General features: G+C 51.1%; 1 protein-coding gene across 5 annotated transcripts in view; it reads left to right on the forward strand.

Annotated features, from left to right (window-relative positions):
* The window catches only part of BICDL1 (BICD family like cargo adaptor 1), a 103,675-nt gene extending 84,733 nt beyond the window's left edge, over window positions 1-18,942 (forward strand). For 2 of the 5 annotated variants that reach the window (XM_053206659.1, XM_027043937.2), the window contains exons 5-10: window positions 2,102-2,281; window positions 2,880-3,098; window positions 4,147-4,290; window positions 9,827-9,957; window positions 14,484-14,604; window positions 17,393-18,942. In XM_053206659.1, the coding sequence (XP_053062634.1) occupies window positions 2,102-2,281; window positions 2,880-3,098; window positions 4,147-4,290; window positions 9,827-9,957; window positions 14,484-14,604; window positions 17,393-17,554 (957 nt within the window). In that variant the 3' untranslated portion in view covers window positions 17,555-18,942. Of the gene's footprint in view, window positions 1-2,101; window positions 2,282-2,879; window positions 3,099-4,146; window positions 4,291-9,826; window positions 9,958-14,483; window positions 14,605-15,360; window positions 15,470-17,392 lie in introns of all 5 variants that reach the window. The other 3 variants (XM_053206660.1, XM_027043939.2, XR_008291906.1) reach the window with 2 other exon arrangements.
* Window positions 18,943-19,185: the final 243 nt, after the last annotated feature.

Consider the following 19,185-nt stretch of genomic DNA (forward strand, 5'->3'; position numbering starts at 1 on the left):
CCACTGGCATCCCTCTCCTTCTCTGAGCTTACATGCTGTGTAAGGCTCTTCCCAGGCCTGGGGCTTTACCTGTAAACTGTGAGGTATGACACACAAAATAGCAGAGACCGCTTTTCTCCTGGGTTTGGGAATTCTTGGTATTTCTACTCACATATTTTTCCAAATCCAATCCCCAGTGTCTTTCCAGACCCTTTCCCCTTCATTTTTTTTTCATTAAAATACGACATACATACAGCAAAACATAAAAATCCTAAGTGGACAGCCCAGTGAATTTTTACAGATATATACCCCCATGGAGCACCTGCATGGCTCAGTCCATTGAGCATCCACCTCTGGTTCAAGTCATGATCTCATGGTTCATGAGTTTGAGTCCCACATTGGGCTCATTGCTGTCAGCACAGAGTCCTCTTCTGATCTTCTGTCCCCCTCTCTCTCTGCCCTTCCCCTGCTTGTGCTCTCTCTCTTAAAAATAAATCAAACATTAAAATACATACATCTATGTATATACATGTATATATATGTGTGTGATATATATTTATATATATATACATATGTGTGTGTGTGTGTGTGTGTGTGTATATATATATATATATATATATATATATATATATATATATATCCATCCCCGTGTAACACCCCCCAGATGAAGATAAAGCCCATTATCTGTATCCTACAGGCCTCCCTCTTGCACCTCCTGGTCAGTACCTGACACTTGGTCAAAAGCAGACCTCTCTTCCACTTGCATCTCTTGTATCTGGAGGAAGGTTTAGAACTTTCGTACTTGAATTACACATTATATATTGTTTATTGTCAGGCTTTTGCTTGACATATTATGTCTATGAAATTCATCCACGTTATGGCATATGGTAGCAGTGTGTTCTTTTCTCACTGCTGTGTAGTATTCCAGTATGTGACTGTCTCTCTCCATTCTGTATTGGCATTCGGATTGTTTCCCCATTTGTGGCTCTTTAAGATTATTTTATTTTTTCAAATGTTTGTCTATTTTTGAGAGACAAAGAGGTAGAGAGCAAACAGAGGAGGGGCAGAGAGAGAGGGAGACAGAATTCCACGCTTAACCGACTGAGCCACCCAGGCACCCTGCCCCCATTTGTGGCTCTTAAGGAAGAAGGCTGCTATAGACATCTTGGGTGTCTTCTGGGCACATGTACAGCCATTTGTGTTGGGTCTGCACCTAGAGGTGGAACAGCTGGGTCATGGGACAGCTGTGTATTTCACTCAGTAGAAATTGCCCTACAGTTTCTCAGAGTGATTGTATATCTTCACTCCCAATAGCAGTGAAAGTCCTGGGTGTTCCACATCCTCATCAATACTTGGTATCATTATTATTTTGTGGCGGGTTTTTATTTTAGGTATTCTGGTGAGCATCTAATGGTACCTTACTTTGTATGCCTTTATGTGTGTGTGTTTAGTTTTTTAATATGGGGAATTTCGGACATTCAAAAATAGGACAGTGTGATGATGCCCCAGTGTACCCCACTGCCAGCTATACAAACCAGTGAGCCCCAGTCAGTCCTGCCCCACATTCATTACATCTTCTTGATTCTCTCTCATACTATTTTGAAGTAAATCCGCAAATTTTTATAATTTCATGTGTAAACAAAGACTACCTCTAAATGATAACTTAAAAAAACACAGCCACAGGACTAGTATACCTAAGGGGAAAACAGCAGTATTTTCTTAATTTCAAATACCCAGTGTTCAAATTCGTAACTGCCTCATAAATGTCCCAGTTGCTCCTCACATTTTTTACTTGAATCAAGATGCAAGTTAAAATAGGCCTACACACTACAGTTGGTTGATATGTCTCTCAAGTCTCCTTTTAACCTATAGGTTCCAGACCTTTATCTTTTTTTCTTAAAATATACATCGTAAAGAAGCTGAGCTGTTTGTCCTGTAGAATTTCCCAAATCTGGAGTTTACTGCCTGCACACCCCTGATGTAATCTAGCATGTTCTTCTCTCCTCTGTATTTTTCTGTAAATTGGTGGTTGGACCTAGAAGTGTGATCAGGTTTCGGAGCGGTTTTTCTCATTTGTTTGTGGTCGGGGAACGCTCACTACCTTTTGCTGTCTCTTTGAAAGCTGCACCAAAGCCAGCTGGAGCTCCAGGAGGTGCGGCTCTCCTACCGACAGCTGCAGGTGAAGGTGGAGGAGCTCACCGAGGAGAGGAGCCTGCAGAGCTCTGCCGCCACCAGCACGTCCCTCCTGTCCGAGATCGAACAGAGCATGGAGGCTGAGGAACTGGAGCAAGAGAGAGAACAGGTGCTGATGCCCCATCAGTCCAGCACACGAGATTGCCTGGGGACTTCAGGAGCCCCTCAGCCTTCCCTTGTCCAGTTCCTATGGTTCCAGCTCCAGCCTGGCAAGGGCCTGTGGCCCTGTGCCTGTGTGAGCCCAGGCCTGCTGGCTGGAGCTGTCATGAAGCAGGCCCTGACCGGAGCATGTCTCTGGCTCACTGTTACCCAGTGCCTCTTAGGAAATGCTTGTCGGCTAATCCTCAGCCTCATGCCTCTTGCATTGACTGGGCTCTAGAACATTCATGATCCATCCAGTTGGCTTTTTTTCATTCTCCTCACAACCACTCATTCCCCTAATCATGATTCCCACCACAGTATCCGACTGTATAGAGAAATGGGAGATGGGTAGAGGGCTGGAGAGTTAAGAACTGGGAGTCCGTATAGACGTACTAGGCCCAGCATAAGTATCCATAGTTCTTGGGACAGGTGATTTAAAAAAGAAAAAGTCTTTCTGCCAGAACTAGGCTCTTGAGTGTCAGCATGTTGGGTTCCTACACTAGGACGAGATGAGTGGGGCGGTCCTCCCTAGAGCCCATAATCAGGAACAATTCTCTGTGGGGCAGCTGAGACTGCAGCTCTGGGAGGCCTACTGCCAGGTCCGCTATCTCTGCTCGCACCTCCGGGGGAACGACAGCGCTGACTCGGCCGTCTCCACGGACTCCTCGATGGATGAGTCTTCGGAAACCTCATCTGCCAAGGACGTGCCAGCCGGCAGCTTGCGCACGGCCCTCAGTGAGCTCAAGAGACTGATACAGAGTATTGTGGATGGCATGGAGCCCACGGTAAGCGGCTGGGCCGAGAAGCTCCCCACCCCACAGGACCCAGCTAGTGGGAGGTTGAAAGCAAGCACAAGGGATGAGGTTAACCCCAGAAGTGGAACCTTAAAGAGTCTGTAGCAACTTTGAGCCCTTACTGTTTGGGAGGTCTGTGTGCTGGTGATCAGGCAGAGGGGCAGCGTCCGGGAATGGAAGTTCCAGAGTGCTCTTCCTGCAGATACTGGTGTATAAGTGGAGTCCTTTTTCCACATGGTTAAATCCAGGCCATGGTGGCCTCGAGTTCAAGGGCTTTCCTTAAAAGTTTTGAATGTAGAAATTTGAACCCCGGTGAAAACTGCAAGTTATTTTTCTGTAGCTCATTGGTCCTCGTGATGGGGTTAGCTGAGAATAGGCAAACTGTCCAGACTGGAAGCCTCTGCTGAAAGGATACAAGGGAGCACGGAACGATGAGAAGATCAGTAAGGGCCTTTTAGAATTCCAGATGTGGCTCCTCTTGTGGAGATGAGGAGTGTTCCTATGGGCTTCCTGGGCAGACTGCGTTTCTTCTAGCTTCGTGACAGATTTCCATTCACACCCCCGGCTCTCAGGCAGTTGTTTCACTTCGAGTTCCATCCTCCTACAGAATAGTTAACGTCTTTCTACCCATATTACATGAAGTCATGAAAGGGTGGTTGTCCTTACCTGAACATGTGTTGGTGTGTGGAAGGTACTGTACTGTGGAGGCTGGGTCACTGGGGGAAGGGAGAGGTCAGAGGGAGGTGTGCTGTTCATGCGACTTCCCTGAAGCCTGAAACAAAAATAAATGTCTAGCTAATGTTTGCAGATCAAAATTGGGCAAGAGAATCTCTCTCCTCTAACTCTGTCTTCCCTCCTTTGTCTCCTCTTTCTCTGCCTGTCTCTCCCTCCACCTCTCCACCCCATCTCCTCTATCCTGCTCTCCCCCAAACTGATCCATCCCTACCATCTCACTTCCCCCTCTCTCCCACTAACCATCTCACCACACCCGCCCCTGCTCTCACCATCTCTGTGGTTGGTGGCTCTCTTTGGCTGTCAGAGCTCCCGGAGAATTGATGATGACTCCTTAGAAGAACAGATAAGGCAGACCAGTGAGGACTCAAGAGCCCTAAGGGAACTCATGGAGGGAGAGAGGGGTAAACTGAGGCAAAGCCTAGAGGAGCTGCAGCAACTCCACAGTCAGGTGAGCACCCCCATCCTCGGTCCAGTGCAGGGAATGTACCGGTGACCCCTCCCCCACAAGACTCTCTTGAGACCCTCGTGAGTTTCCCTCTCTCACGTCTCAGAAGTGGCTCTGCTCTCACAGATTCTCAGAGGACAGTGACCTGAAGTTGAGGTGAGCTCAAGAGAAGAGCGCGGCCCTCTGGTTTAGCCCAAAGTAAAATTGTTAGGGATAAGAATAGCTGACCCTCCGTTTCCTCCGGCGACATGCTGCCTTCCACAGAGCCCATATTATCTGGTGGATTCTGACAGTTTAAAGTGCCACAGCTCTCAGGACATTCAGGATGTTTTTCCAGCAGCTTCTGAGCAGGGAAGTTTGCAAACCAAGGAGCAATTGATCTTTGCAGGCCTGTTCTCTCTTTGTAATGCCATCACCTCCGCCAGCCTGTTTTTCAGCTTTAGAAGCACTTACTGCTGCCCTTGCTGTTCCTTTCCTGTTTGATCATGACTTTATCTCTTGAGAATCCTGGAGAAGGGCATCTGTATTCCAATCTGAAAAGTTTTAAAAGGCTTAGGAGCAGCCCCACCCAGAAAGGAGCTTCTAAATTCTATCCTAGGAGATAAATAAGACCCTTCCTTTTGACAGGGTTAAGTGTAGTGTGCTGTCCCACTTGGGGGGGGGGGGGCACCAAACAGGTAGCATTTTAAACCCTGCCCCCACCCAGCCTGCCCCCTTCCTCCCTTGTCCAAAGCTGGTGGTCCCTTCCTGCTGCACCTGTTGCTGAGAGATGGAAGGTAAACCTGGCGTTTGTTTCAGTCCATAGTTCTTAAATGTAAAGGACCCTATAGAAATAAACTCTTTTGGGGGGTCATGCCCATTAGATTTCCTAATATAAATCTCTTCGAAGATGTTGGGAGCCCCACCTGCAGCTATTGGTGTACTCTTCTTTCTGGGAGTGACCAGATAGCGAGGACAGAAAGATGCTATGAAAATGGTAGCTCATTTCTGGCCAAGCCCTAAAGAATGGGATTGAGCCGCCAAAGACATTCTCATGCCTAAAACCTGAGTCCCTCAGGCAGTCGTTTGGCCAGGGAGGAGTTCAGACCTAGGGCAGGTCTTCACACTGTAACAATACAAACAGGACAAAGTGGATCTGAAAACTCTTAGGGTTAATAAAAGTTTTGTTTACTTTAAAGCCTATTTAAATTTCTGTGGGGGTGTTCTGCTTATCAGCTCTTTGATATTGCCTGGGTTTTTTTGTTTTGTTGCTTCTCAGAATTACAAAACTAGAAACAGCAGAAGGCATTATTCAGAAGCATAAGCAAGGTGCAGGTTGCTGAGGGTCTGGATGCAACTATTTCCGAACTTATCTCCTCCACCAGGGAATCTTCCTTAAAAGTTCAGCTGATAAGTGGTTTATGCCAGATAACCCGTCAAGCAGATAGTTACACTCAGTCCCATGGGGTTAGAATTGGGCCTCTTGAATGGCTCATCTCTCCCCAGAAGCTTAGTCAAAGCAGCAGATCTCTTAGCCAAACCACACCCTTCCAAAGCCATCCCATGGAAGCAACACTGACCTCCCAAGGCAGTGGGCAGGATGCAGACTGGATTCCAGAATGCCAGTAGAAATGGTAGCCAGCACAGCGGGCACAACATTCCTCATGCAGTTGGTGGGGCAGCTACCGAGCACGGACCGTGTGCCGCTGCTGCACTAGACCCTGACAAACACAGAATGAACAGGACAGCGCTCCTGCGCTCCGCAGCCTCTCCTGGAATTGTGAGAAGAGTCAGACCAGCTCTGTACCCTGCCGTGGGGGGGTGGGGGGGGTGGGAGGGGGGCGTGGAGGCAGAGTCCCAACAAGGTAATGCAAAACCAAAATTCCAGCAGGCAGCTCCTAGACTAGGGTGAGACCTCAGCCAGGGGCTGATCCAGTCTCCCAGCCCACTGCATTCCTACCAGAGAGTATGCTTTTTCCTCCTGGAGACTGGGCCAGAGGTAAAAAATGTGGGACCTGGAAGATGAAGTGATCTGACCCTCAGAAGCCTATCCAATTTTTAAAAGGGAGTCCAGGTTTCATTTAATTCATAATTGTGTTTGAGACCAGAATCCATAACCAGACTGCCCCACACCCTTGTGCCGTGGAGAGCCCCTTCCCCACCCTCACCCCCTTCCCCACGGCTTTGCTGGCCCCTGTTTCACCAGGGCTGACTGGGGTCTGGACGGCTGCTGAGAGGCAGGGAGGACCTTCAGAGCAATATAAAAAACAGTTATCTGTGGAGCCCCTCTGCCGATTCTCAAGCCAGTAAACCAGGCTGTGGGAGGTGCAATAAGAAACAGTCCCAGTCCTGTGTTTGGCTCCTTTATAGGGCCTGACAGGAGCGCTGGCCAGTTACTCCAGAAGGGGCATGAAAGCACAGTGGAGCATGTAGTGGGAACACAAGGCCTTTGCTAATGGAATCTTGGTGACCCCTCCTCTGTGAAATCTCCCTGTGTTCTCTCTCCTCCATCTTTCTAGCCACTGCCCTGTTTCAGACCTTCACTCTTTCACACCCCAGCTTTGGTCATATTTCCCCCAGCCCACTTAACCTCCACAGGATTTGGATTGATCTTCCTGAAGCACAGCTTGAAATGAAATACCCTTACAAGTTTTGGATTGACTTCCTATCATTAAGTAGTGGGAAGCCTCTAACCCTCGTGGCCCCCCACAGTCTGGCTGCATTCTGGCCATTTAGCCTCTTTTCCTGTTGTTTCCATCTCCCCTCGTTTTAGCAGAATTGAACATGGGCTATGATAGGGCATGGCACACACTCCCTGTGCCTTCCCCACATCTGGGCCTTTTCCCCGGCCCTTTGCCTCTGTCCAGAAGATTCTCCCTGCCACCTGTACATATCAGCCCTACTCAGCCTTCAGGCCTCACTTCCTCCTTCAAACTCCTTTGGTTCCCTCCCTCCTGGAGCCCCCGGCCCTGCTTTCTCATGGTTCTCTCATTCAACAGCTCATCTTCCCAGTCAAACCTTAGACCCCCACGAGGACAAGCTTGAGGTCCGACTTCTCTTTGTCTTTTCCTAAAGCAAATAATTATTGAATGAAGGGGCAAATAAAGCCCTAGATGTATGACTTCAAGATGTTTTCCTTGATCCTGTTCAGTCGTGAGGACACTACCTTATGTGGGAAAAGTGGATTTAGGGGTGGCTATAACCTAAGTCAGTGTATAAACAAGCCAGGTTAGTCCTCATGACGACCATCAGCGAGGAGGTTTGCACTGGTGCAGAGAAGAGGAAGGAGGAGAGCTTACCGCCAGGCACCGAGCTTGGTCCCTGATGTCATTAATCTCATTTGATCCTCACAACAACTTGATGATGGAACTACTTATTTTTACTCCGGCTTTTTATGAACAGTGTGGGCAGCTCAAAGAAGGTAAGTCCCTTGTTGTTTCTGAGGCAGATAGCTGATGGTCCTACCTTGACCAAGTTTTCCAGACCAAAGCAAAAAGCTCTTGGGGAGTTTTATCTGGAGCATATTAAATGTTGGCATTTCCTGCCTAGCATGTAGTTTTATCTGTAGCTTACTCAGCTTGTCTGGCCCACAGCCAACCCAAGGCCATGTTAGGGTTTATTTGGTCTGAGGAGGTCTGACTCTCTCTCTGCCAGGTACTTCCCGAGTCTTGAGTTCCTGGCCTACCAGGCTGCAGAACCTGCTAGTATGTAGGGTGAGGCTGGGTTTCTGACCAGCATCCTGTGGACTAGCTGCACCCTATGGCCTCTGCAGGTGCCCCAGCCTGTTCTTCCCTAGGGCTTCTAGCCCTGCTCACCACAACTGTCCCCACCATGAAAGCACAGAGCACCTGGTCCTGATGTTCCTCATCAGGCACCTAAGAGTGCCAAATCCATTGCCCACAGTAACCGCGGACTGTCTGGTATGCCTCTTCACTGTTGAGTATCCTCTGATTTCTTCCTGAGTAGCTGATTTCCTCTTCCCTGGTAGCTGGCAAATCTGCCGTCTCAGTCTAGGGAGTCCGAAGCATCTCCAGGGAAGCTTGATCCTGGGGCCTTTGCTCAATTTCAGTCTGTCTGAAGATGATTAGGCCTGGGACTGGAGTAGGGGAGTACATTGAAATGGTAGCATCTGTCCCCTTGTGAGAGGGCTAGAGCTATATACATGGACCCTCCCTTCAAAAAATGTCCAAGTCCGTGCAATATTTAACAAGAGGGCGGGGCCAGTCATCCTGACTCCAGTCTGAGCTTATTGACTGGGAAGAAGGGGCTCACCCTTCCATTCATTCAACAAGTATTTACTGAGAGTTCTACCAAGCAGGGTGTCCAGTTGCAAACAACAAAAACTCGCTCTGCTTAACTTAAGCAGAGAGAGAGGGAGAGACTATATTGGAATTAGGTCTGATAGCTTACAGACTTGACAGGAAGGCTGGAGAACTGAGCTCCAAAACAGGAAGAAGCCATGGGAAGCGAGGCCACAGAAGGAATCTGCTGTCCATGTAATAATTTTACCCCTGGCCTGTGGTTTTGCTGACACCTCAAGGACTACAGTCCCAGGTGGGCTGTGTGATTGGCAAGTCTAAGTCACACACATATCCATGCCTGTGTACCTAGGAAATGATGTGTCTCTCCTCTTTTGGCTTCCTCAGTGGGGGGTGTATCCCCTGTCTTCCACCAAGACTCATGCAGCCAGGAATGTCCCCCAGATAGGAAAGGATTTAGGATGATGACTAGCCAAAAATATGACAACTGTCCACTGCACAAGCAGTTTGGGATCAAGCATTGAACACAGGCTCTGAGATGTACAGATGAATAGGCCGTGCTTCCTGCTACTGCAGAGCTCTCGTGGGTAGGGTAAGCTGTGGTCACTGAGCGAGCCGCTAGGAAGGGCACGGTGCCACCAAAAGATGACTCCCAATGAATAGGCTGTGGGGCCATTCACTGAGGCATAGACCACAGAAAAGGTAGCAGGTTTAAAGTGAAAGATGATGACATCACATAGGTGTCTAAATTCCATGTGGCTTTGACCCGGGGAAGTTGAATGATCAGGCTGCCGCAAGTGCTGTCACAGAAACGGGTGCCAGGGCCCAGACTTCGGGTCCAGCCGGGGCCCTGTGGATAGCAAAGTTTCATGTTGAGTGCAAGATGGCTGGAAACAAAACTTGATTCCCTACCCCCAAAAATTTGTTTCCAAGCCCCGATGCATGTGTGGTCTTCATTAGTTCCCTGGGAGTGCCTTGTGGTGGAAGTGGCGGTGTGTGGTGGGCTGCCTATAAAGGGATCTGGCATGCTGACTGCCTTCCAGGGCTGAATTTCATCCCCCACGCCCCCCCACCCCACCCGGCCCTGGCCAGTGGGCTCCAGCCTAGCATGCAGCATGCTTTCTCCAGAAGAGATGGGCCTCCCTCAGAGCCAGGGGCCGTGGAAGCTACATGCCCACACCGCACACAGGCTCTGCACCTGCCTGGGGCTTCTTGTTCCTTTCTGTCTCTTTGAGGGAAACACTGCAGGCCAGGCCAGCAGCAATGATGTCACCACATCCATCCCTTTGGTCTCCTGTTAGGTGACACTGCTGAGTGTGGAGATGACTGCACTGAAGGAGGAGAGAGACCGACTCAGAGTGACGTCTGAGGACAAGGAACCAAAGGAGCAGCTTCAGAAGGCCATCAGGGACCGGGATGAGGCCATTGCGAAGTGAGTGGGCGTGGTGTGTTTAATTTTACTTGAATCACAAGCAACATGAGTATATGCTCAGTTTTAAAAGTTAAAGCATACAGAAGAATCCAAAAGTGAAAGTGTTTCCCTGCTACCCATCCTCACCCCCAGCGTCTTTCTTCTCCCCAGACAACACTACTGTTGGAAGCTGGGTATATGTTTTTTGCAGATCTTTTTCCTGTACATGTGCAAGTGTAGAGCGATACAGTGGTTTGGGCATTTTTAAGTATCCATGGGCTGATGCTCTACATGGCTTGTGTTTTTTTCCACTTAGATCTTAGTTTTCCAATTTCGTTATATGTGTCTACCTCAACTTCTTTATTTTGAGGGGTGTTGTTTTTATTATGGACATTTTCAAGCATACACAAAAATAGAAACAAGTAAGATGAATCCCTAACTTCCTGTCTTTTGGTTTCAACCCCAATCAGCAGATGCCCAGTACTGTTTCATCTATATCCCCACCCACTTCGTCCACCACCACCCCCACTGGACTATATGAAAGCACATCACAAGATACTTTAGCATCTCATCCATAAACACTTCCGTGTGGATCTCCACCAGAAAAAGACTTTCTGGGGCGTCTGGGTGGCTCAGTCGGTTGAATGTCCGACTCTGGATTTTGGTTCAGGTCATGATCTCACACTGGGCATGGAGCCTGCTTGGGATTCTCTCCTTCTCCCTCTGCCCTTTCCCTGCCGGTGTGCACTCATGTTCTGTCTCTCTCTCTCTTTCTCTCTCTCTCTCTCTCACACTCACTCAAGAAAAGAAAAAGACTTTCTGTAAAACACACAACCACAGTACAGTTGTCACATTTGAAAAAAACGTATCATTTGTCTCCTAGAGCTTTTCTACATTCTGAGTTTGATGCATTCTCCAACTGCATTTCCAGTAAACTGGTCATATTTTATTCATGTTTTGGGTTTTCTTTAGCAGGGAAGAAATGCATTCTCTTACGTTCAAAAGATTTGGAAGTGCATTGGCAAAAAAACATATTTGCATATTCCCCATTCCCCTTTAAATTATTTGTTATCATGCATTCAGTCTATCCTAGTTGCTGAGTGTACAGAGATAAAAGGTACTAAAAATGTGTCTGCTTATGGAGCCCTTTGCAACACATTTTGCCCTCTGCGTCACTTTAGCGTTTACAAAACACCTTCATCCTTTAACCCCCAGCCACAGCAAAGAATAGACATTTTTAATGCCCATTTTTACAGATGAGGAAACTGAGACACTGTCCCCAAGACCACAGCCAGTGGTGATCCCTGGCCTCCTGACTCCTGTCCCCACACCTTTTCCCCTTACCACCCAGGCTACTTGTCAGGAAACTAAAAAGAGGTCATTTGAAACAAATTGTAAGTAGATACTGTATGCCTTTTTAAAAAGTAGAAGGTGATTTCTGACTTTAAAATTGTAATTTCCCCACACCTTTCCCCTTCCACACACACGTGTCCCCTTCCTTCTGTTCTCTTCAGTCATTTCATCAGCTCCATTAGTTTTACTTTTTCTATCTGGCCAGGACCTTATGTCGACTGCTCGACAACTTCCAGTCCATTTAGGAAGTATGTTCCGCGAGGCTCCCAAACAAACCTGTGCATCTTTGCCACTGTATTGTGAATACTTGATTTATTAGTGAATACTTGAATAGCAGTGTAATAATTTGGAGTGGGAGCATACTTTTATGATAACAAAGGGTGAAATTGTGTCATACAGTTAGGGAATAAAATGGTAAAATTAAGATGCTAATTGTGGAAGCCTCTATTGGGAATAAAAGGCAGAGCGACGTTAGAAATAGAGAATGGCTGGTCACCTTCTCTCAGCTGGACAAGCAGAAGAGAGCTGAACATCAAGCTCTGACCATATTCTGCCATCAGCGTGGGAGGTGGGCGATCCAACCCGAGAAAGTACCAGGGCACAGGAGGGAAGACAGAACAGGAGTTATCCAGTCCCCTTCCCTTAGTAAGTAGAACCCAGCTCTGACATCTGGGTGACTGAGGAAGCCAGCAAGTCTCCACAAAACCTTGAAATGAATGTCTTCGTCTTTTGTCAGAGGAGGCCCAGTGAACCTCCTGGCATCTGACCAACGGAGCTGATTTGCAGATTGTCCTTGCTGAGTAGGGAGAACTCTGCAGTGAGGCCCCTGCCCTTCATGGACCCTATATATTAGGCTGGACCTTAGGGAAGGTGTTAGTTAGATCACTCCAGTAGGATAGCTTTTTTTCTATCCGTTAGAAATTAAACTCTTAGTATACAGAATTGACACAACAGACCTAAGGAATCATTTAAATGTGGGGAGTGGCCTATACTTTGTATAGGACCTTAGGAGTTTTACAAGATGTTTTCATTTACATCATCTCTGATTCTGCATCCTGACCACTTTAGAATCACCTGGGGAACACCGTGGATGCCAGGGCCCTCTCCAGAACATTTCAATCTGAATCGCCTAGTTTGGGGCTGCTTGTTAAAAGTGTCCCCCAACCCCCACCCCATGATTCTAGTGTGTAGTCAGAGGAGTGAGAACCCCCAAGAAAAATAACTTCCCTCTCTTCACCAGCTACAAAAACCTTATTAAGGTGTTCTTTATCCCACACAGTAGATGAGTTTCAGAAAAGTTAAGTAACGATTTTATCTCCTTGCAGGTAAAAGGCCCTCACTAAAAACAAAAATGTGGGGCTAGCAGCCTAACAAAAAACAAAAAAAAAAAAGTCAGTTTCTAGTGGTTTCATTTAAATAAGGAATTCTAGCCGTTTGAGGCATTCCTTTTTAAAATTCTGACGAACATATTGATGAGCGGCCTCTGCAGCTTAGCTCTCCTGCTCTGGGGTGTCTCGTGAATGATAAACACCAAGATTCTCTAGTGAGCAAATGTTCTCTAGAGTGCAGTCCGAGGCTGGAATGCAGAGGTCAGCAAGACTGGCCTTGTTTCCGGGGTTTTCTGGAAGGAAGGGTCCCCGCTGTGTGCCCCTTGGTCCGCACATTCTGGGGTGTCCAGGCTTCTCGTGGCGCCACCTGCTGGCAGATGCCCTGCCACTCTTGAGGCTGCAGCTGTCTCCGGCGCGAGGGGGGAGGGGGGGAGGGAGGCAGGCGTCCATGGCAACCGGTGCCACGCAAGGATTTCCGCTGTTTACCGCCAGCCAATGGCAGCGGGCGTGACAGGGCTCCCTGAGACGTCTGAGACCTGAGACGCCGGCCCTCATTGGACGTCCTCAGCTCCTGGCCCCTCAGCCGCAGTGCGGTGGGCGGACCGGGGTGTTGCAAGCCTTCTGGACCGGCTTTCCTGGGAAAGGCGGACGGGGCGCCGTTCTGCGGCCATGAGGTGTCGGGGGAGGTGACTGGACGGGTAGATTTGTGGCCAGAGAGGAAGTGCTGGTCATGGCGGCGGCCCCGAGAGCTTTACCCCCACCTACCCTACCTCCCAACCACACTTCCCTTGGTGCAGCCCCTGTCCGAGGCCCCAGCAAGGAGGCCTCTATAGGCAGGTCCTGTAGCTGTCCTTGGGACGGGCACCTGGGTTGCTGGCCCTGTGCATGGAGGCATTTTTGCATTGCCATTGGGAATGCAAAAGGTAGCAGTTGATAATGGGGGCTAAATAATGTCCAGTTTGGCAGGTCAGCAACCGGTGTTCCTTGGCAGAAGCTGTTCAGTTAGTGTCTTATATTTTTTAGTCCCATTCCCCCAGCCCTGAAAAAATTTAATTTTGTTTTGCGTTGAACAACTATGATTTAAGAATGTTGGAAAAGGCAAACAGAGTAATATGTGAAACATATTAAACTATGAAAATACAAAATGCAAAAGTATGTAGCATCCCATCAACGATCATCCAGAGATAGCCAAGTAGACTTTTTTTTTTTTTGTATGACCTTTAAATACACACAGGCAGTTTTTCTTTTACAAAGCCAGTATCCTGTCAGACCTTGTCTTGTGCTTTTCTCCAACTCAGCAATACGTCGTATTTCCCCACTGTTTGAATATTCACTGTCGTGGTTGGTTGTGATGACTGTGTTCTACCATATAATTGTTCTGCCAACAATTGTTGGCAACTATGATTAGCTAGGCTGTAGTCACCACCACTATGTGGCTACTTTGGCACATGTGTGGCCTCTTTAGGACAGATCCCTTGGGCCGGGGGCATTGCTAGTGAAAAGGAGGGGCCAAGAGGACAAGGACCTTATCTCTCATGGGGACTGGACTTTTTGGGGAAGGATTAGCAACTTCATAGTACTGTGTGAGGCCTTTGATCTCCTCTGGGTTCCAGTCCTCCTCAGTATCCTCCTCTCAAAACTGCTCTTCATCCATGAGATGGGGAGGCAGGGGCTTCCTTCACCCACAGGTCGTCAAAAGAGTTGAGAAAATGGATATGAACCCGTGCTGTGAACTTTCCAGCTTTCTGCAAGTAACATCCTGGTTACTGTCACAGCTCCTATTTGTTGCGAGTTTAAGGTCGGAGTCTGTCTCCTCGTCCTGTGGACCCCAGGTGCCCACGTTCACCCTGGCTTGTCTGTTTTCAGGAAGAATGCTGTGGAGCTGGAACTTGCCAAGTGCAAGATGGACATGATGTCACTGAACAGCCAGTTGCTGGATGCCATTCAGCAGAAACTGAACCTCTCACAGCAGCTTGAGGCGTGGCAGGTAAAGAGCCCTGAGACCCTGGGGTGAGTGAAAACAGGGCTTGGGGGAAAGGGGGTGGGAGGGAGTCTTCAAACCCAAGCAGCGTGTGAGGAGAGTTTGTTACTAGAGGGTCCCGTGCATGTGGGTGAGTCTCCAGGGAGGAATGCCTGAGGATGCTTCCAGAGCGGTGGGGCAGGGGCTTCCTTCAGCTGGTCATCCCAGTTTTGTTTAAATTAGCTGGAAAGAAGTAGCTGTTAACACAGAGGGCCCAGGAAACCCTATATGGTGGAACCGAAATTCACAACTGGATGTAGTTCGTCAGCTGCTGCCCTTCCTTTTCTCAAAGGCCAGCTTCATTTTGCCAGAGAGCGCTATCCTGGGGGAAAGGGGTCTTTGGGTCATCTCCAGGACCACCACGTTCAGAGTCCCGTCCGCCTGCTCTGCCCCAGCCCCAGCACAGCTCCCCTCTGGGCCAGGGCTGTCCGTGCTCTTTGTTAATGAGGTTCGAGTGGTACGATTTCAGGATATGGGTGTAGCCATTCGTGTTTCTCCCCCAAGAAATCCTCAGGAGGCCAGTAAAGAGCCCGCCACCCCCACCCCCGGCTGGGGGACGGGTTAGCAGTGACCATTCCCCCAAGGGCCCTGCGGGGCTGGCTGCAGGAGCACAGCCCCCTTCCCCAGAGACATGGTCCCTGACCCCTCAGCCTCTCGCTCACGAGCAGCTGGCCGTCCCCTGGCTTACGGCCCCTGTTCTTCTCTCTTCTCTCCCGGCTACAGTTTGCTTCCTCAGGGCTTTTTACTATCTGGCTCCTTTGGTTTCTGATCTAGTGGCCTTTCTCAGTTCCCGTATCAACAGCTTTAGTTGTACACCCCTCCTGCCTTTGAGGTGAGATCGACCCCCCGTCCCACCCACCCCAACCCTGCTGCCATCGCAGTCCCGCCCCTGCCGCCTTCCTGTGTGTGGCCCACCGTGTTGTGTGTGCCAGCGTCCGGCGTCATCTCATGCCGTGTGCCATGCCGTCATTTGCAGCTCTCTTCCCATCACCGCGTCCAGTGAACATGCAGCTCGTAGGCCAGGACCACCGGGCCGGCCCCTTTTTGACTGGCTAAGCCCTGGTTTCTTGGTGCTCTCTCCTCATAAATGGGCTGTTTTGCCCACACAAGTACTGGAAGGGGTGGAATTATAAGCGGTTCATGCATGCGTGTGTACGAAGTTCTAAAGGGATGCATTTCGTGGGATTACAAAATATAAAAAATGCAATTTGCAATTGCCAGAAAAAGCATTGGCACTTCAAAGGGTTTCTGTTTGGAGGACCCTGTAACATTCCCAACGTATGTAACAGATTTTACTGAGCATGTCCTAAGTGCCGGGCACTGGGCCTAAGATTTGGCAGGGGGACCTCAGGCAGAGAGCATGCCCCCTATTTCTGTGAGGAGGGGAGGCGCTGGAAGAAGTTGAGTGTGAAGAAAGAGGAAAGTGGGAGAGCAGGACACGGACAAGGGTAGGGAGCAGGACGTCCACCCTTGCTGCCACCCGGGGCCGGGGTCAGGAAAGTCCCTTTGTTTCACACCGAAACCTGCAGAGAAGTTAGTGTCACACCACGTGGTGACAGCGTGGGTGTGAGTGCAGAAGGTGATGGACAAGGTGGGGGGGGGCGCGCCAGCCCCGCTTCTGCCCGGGCCCTCACTGTCCCGTGCTCCGGCAGGACACGAGCCCGCTGACTCGCCCCGAGGCGTCCCGGAGCCCACTGGGTTTAGGGGTGAAGGGATCAAGCAAACGCTTGTTACGTTCCGGCTGATGTTCACTAGACAGGGCTGTTTGTTTCTAAGCCAGTAGTTTTCATACTTTGTCGGTGGCAGAATGCTTGGTCAAGTGGAATCTTGTGCAGAATCGGAATCTAGTAACTAGAATGGAGAGAGGGTGGAGCTGCTCTGCCCAAAAGCCCCTGGGGGGCGGGGGCGGGGCGGGTAAAAGATGCTCTAGATGCTGTGCTGTAAGGCGGTCGAGGTGAGGGGGGGGCATTTTCTAGGCAACTTTACCAAACCGGGGAAGGGTGCTGCCCCAGTGAAGAGGCCAAAGATCTGGGCCTAAGCTGGAGCAGGGCGGGCAGTGAAGATAGTGATGCCCTTGGCCTGTGCCACACCTGTGCTGAGCCATGCCAGCGGAGGGCAGCCGCGTGGGGTCGCCAATGGGGATGGCGGCACCTGGGAGCCTGTGTCCTTGCCGCGTGGGGCTGCCAGTGGCATCTAGGCACCAGTGGTGCGAGCTGGTGTAACCTGAAGGGGGCAAAGGGACAAGAGAAGCCCCCTGAGGCTGACCCTTTGGACTGGAGAGCTGGCGGGCGACATGATGCTAGGGCCTCTCGGGAGGGGTGCCGGAGAGAGACACCCAGCCCCAAGGGCGCGGGAGGCAGGGCAGAGGAGGCCAGTCACAGGCAAGGCCTGGGTAGAGACAGGGAAGTAGCAGCGTGGGCCCGGGCCTGCCCTGCTCTGGGCTTGGAGTAGGGCCAGACCCGCGGTGGGGCCCGCCAAGCAGCCAAGGCCAGCAGGGAGATGCCCCAGGCCCTGAAGAGGCTGAGGTGTCAGTGGCTCCTGTGCATCCGGGCATCATGTCTGCATTTGCTGTCTTCTTGGTCAAGGCGGCCTGGCTGTGGCCGTTCAGTCATCTGGTCTCATCCCATCCTCCTCCTCCTCCTCCTCCTCATCATCATCATCTTTCGTCCTTCTGACATTTGCTCCCTGTCCCCGCCCCTGCCCCCGCGGCACCAGGTCGGAGCCCTGCTCAGCCCCTTCGCTCTGCCCTCTGCAGGATGACATGCACAGGGTCATTGACCGGCAGCTGATGGACACGCGCCTGAAGGAGCGGAGCCGGCCTGCTGCCACCCTCTCGGGGGCCCGGGGCGCGGGGCGCGGGGACGAGCCCAGCACCACCGAAGGCAAACGGCTCTTCTCGTTCTTCAGGAAAACTTAGGCTGGGAGGAGTCAGGCCAGCAAGGACGGGCGACTTTGGACTAGAGGTGACTGAAATGGGGTGCTTGCACGAGGGCTCCCCTGGGCCAGCTCGGCGGCCGCACTGCCCACCTACACCGGGGCCGAGTCGTCTGGGAGGGCCCACTCGGCCTCTGAAGGCTGCCCTCAGCAGAGGGACAGGCGGCAAGCCCTGTCCCCACTGCCAGGCCACATCCAGCCTGGGCTTCCCCCGGATCCGCTGTCGTTGAGCGGGGCTCAGGCTGTCTCCAGAGCGGGCCCTTGCTTGGGCTCTGCCACTCAGACCCAGTGGATCGCAGCCCACCCCGCCCACCCCTCAGTGGCTCCCGAATCCAACCCCAGGCAATGCTGCGCCCCACCGTCCCCCCAATTTTAGAATACGGGGAACAGAAGGAATGGAGGCTGTTCTCTGCATGCCTCAGGAGGCTGTCATGGCCCCCAGCTGGCCTGAGCTACGGGGGCCTGGTGCCTACAGGACACCGGGCCCATGGCTAAGCCTCCGTCTCTCCCCCACCCCCGCCCCTCAGCCTCTGGCCCAGGGAATAAAGGGGGAAGCGGCTCCTCACCCACGTGCATGCACCTCTGCCCAGAGCACCTCTGCGGCAGGAGGCCCAGCCTGCAGGGCCCGATGGCCGGGGGCTCTCCTCTCGCACTCGGCCTGGATGGGCCTCAGCGGGGCTTGGCTGATGCCATCCCGAGCTCAGGAGGAAGGGCCCTGCCCTGCTGGCCGCCACTGTTCTTCCTCCCTGGCCTCCAGGCCAGCCAGTGTTCTCATGGGCCCTCTGCAGGCTTTAGCCAATCCAGCCCTTTCCCCATCATGGGGCCAGAGCGAGGAGGGGGTCTCCTCCTCTTCCGGGGGCCCCCTGCTCCCCTCACACATACAAGGTGTTGGCTCAGCCGAGCGAGTCCAGGCCACAATGGCCCCAGAGGGGTCTGCAGTCAGCCACCTCCACCTCAAGGGCAGCACTGGCACCACAGGGCATCTGCCTCCAGATACTGCCCGCCAGGCCTGCAGAAGGATGAATCCTGCAGCCTGCTGCTTCTGCTCCTTCCTCAGCAGCCATCCCACCTTCTCTGCTGAGGCCCTCACTCAGAGGCACCCCGGGCTGAGTCAGCCCGCAAGCTGCTTTACAAAGGATCATCTCCCTCCCGCACACGGGAAAAGCACAGCAGGGACGAGCGGAAAGAATGTACCTATAGATATGTACATACCACAGTGCTGTAATTTTGTATGTAGCAATCATGTAAATACATGTATGGATTTTATAATATACATATTCTATATAAATCTATAAAGGCATATTTTTAGAAAAACAGCGCACCACTGCTTCTTTTGAAAATAGTCTAAGAATAAAATGAATTTCTACGGAGCCTCCTGCCTCCATCATTGGGTACCTGGAGGGCTTGTCTGGGCGGAACGCAGCTCACATTTCAGAAGCACCGCCAGCTGGCTGTGGTGGTAGAGGCACTAGTGAGTCCTTCACGCACATGGGAGCTCACCTCCCATGTTGGCATGACCGGTGGGTGGATCCAGCCAGAAAGGGGCATCCTGTCTGTGACAGCCCTGTGGGGACCGCCTCCACGCCAGCCCGGGGCCCGGGCGCCCCGCCAGCA

The sequence above is a fragment of the Acinonyx jubatus genome, chromosome D3, assembly GCF_027475565.1.
Source record: "Acinonyx jubatus isolate Ajub_Pintada_27869175 chromosome D3, VMU_Ajub_asm_v1.0, whole genome shotgun sequence".
NCBI lineage: Eukaryota > Metazoa > Chordata > Mammalia > Carnivora > Felidae > Acinonyx > Acinonyx jubatus.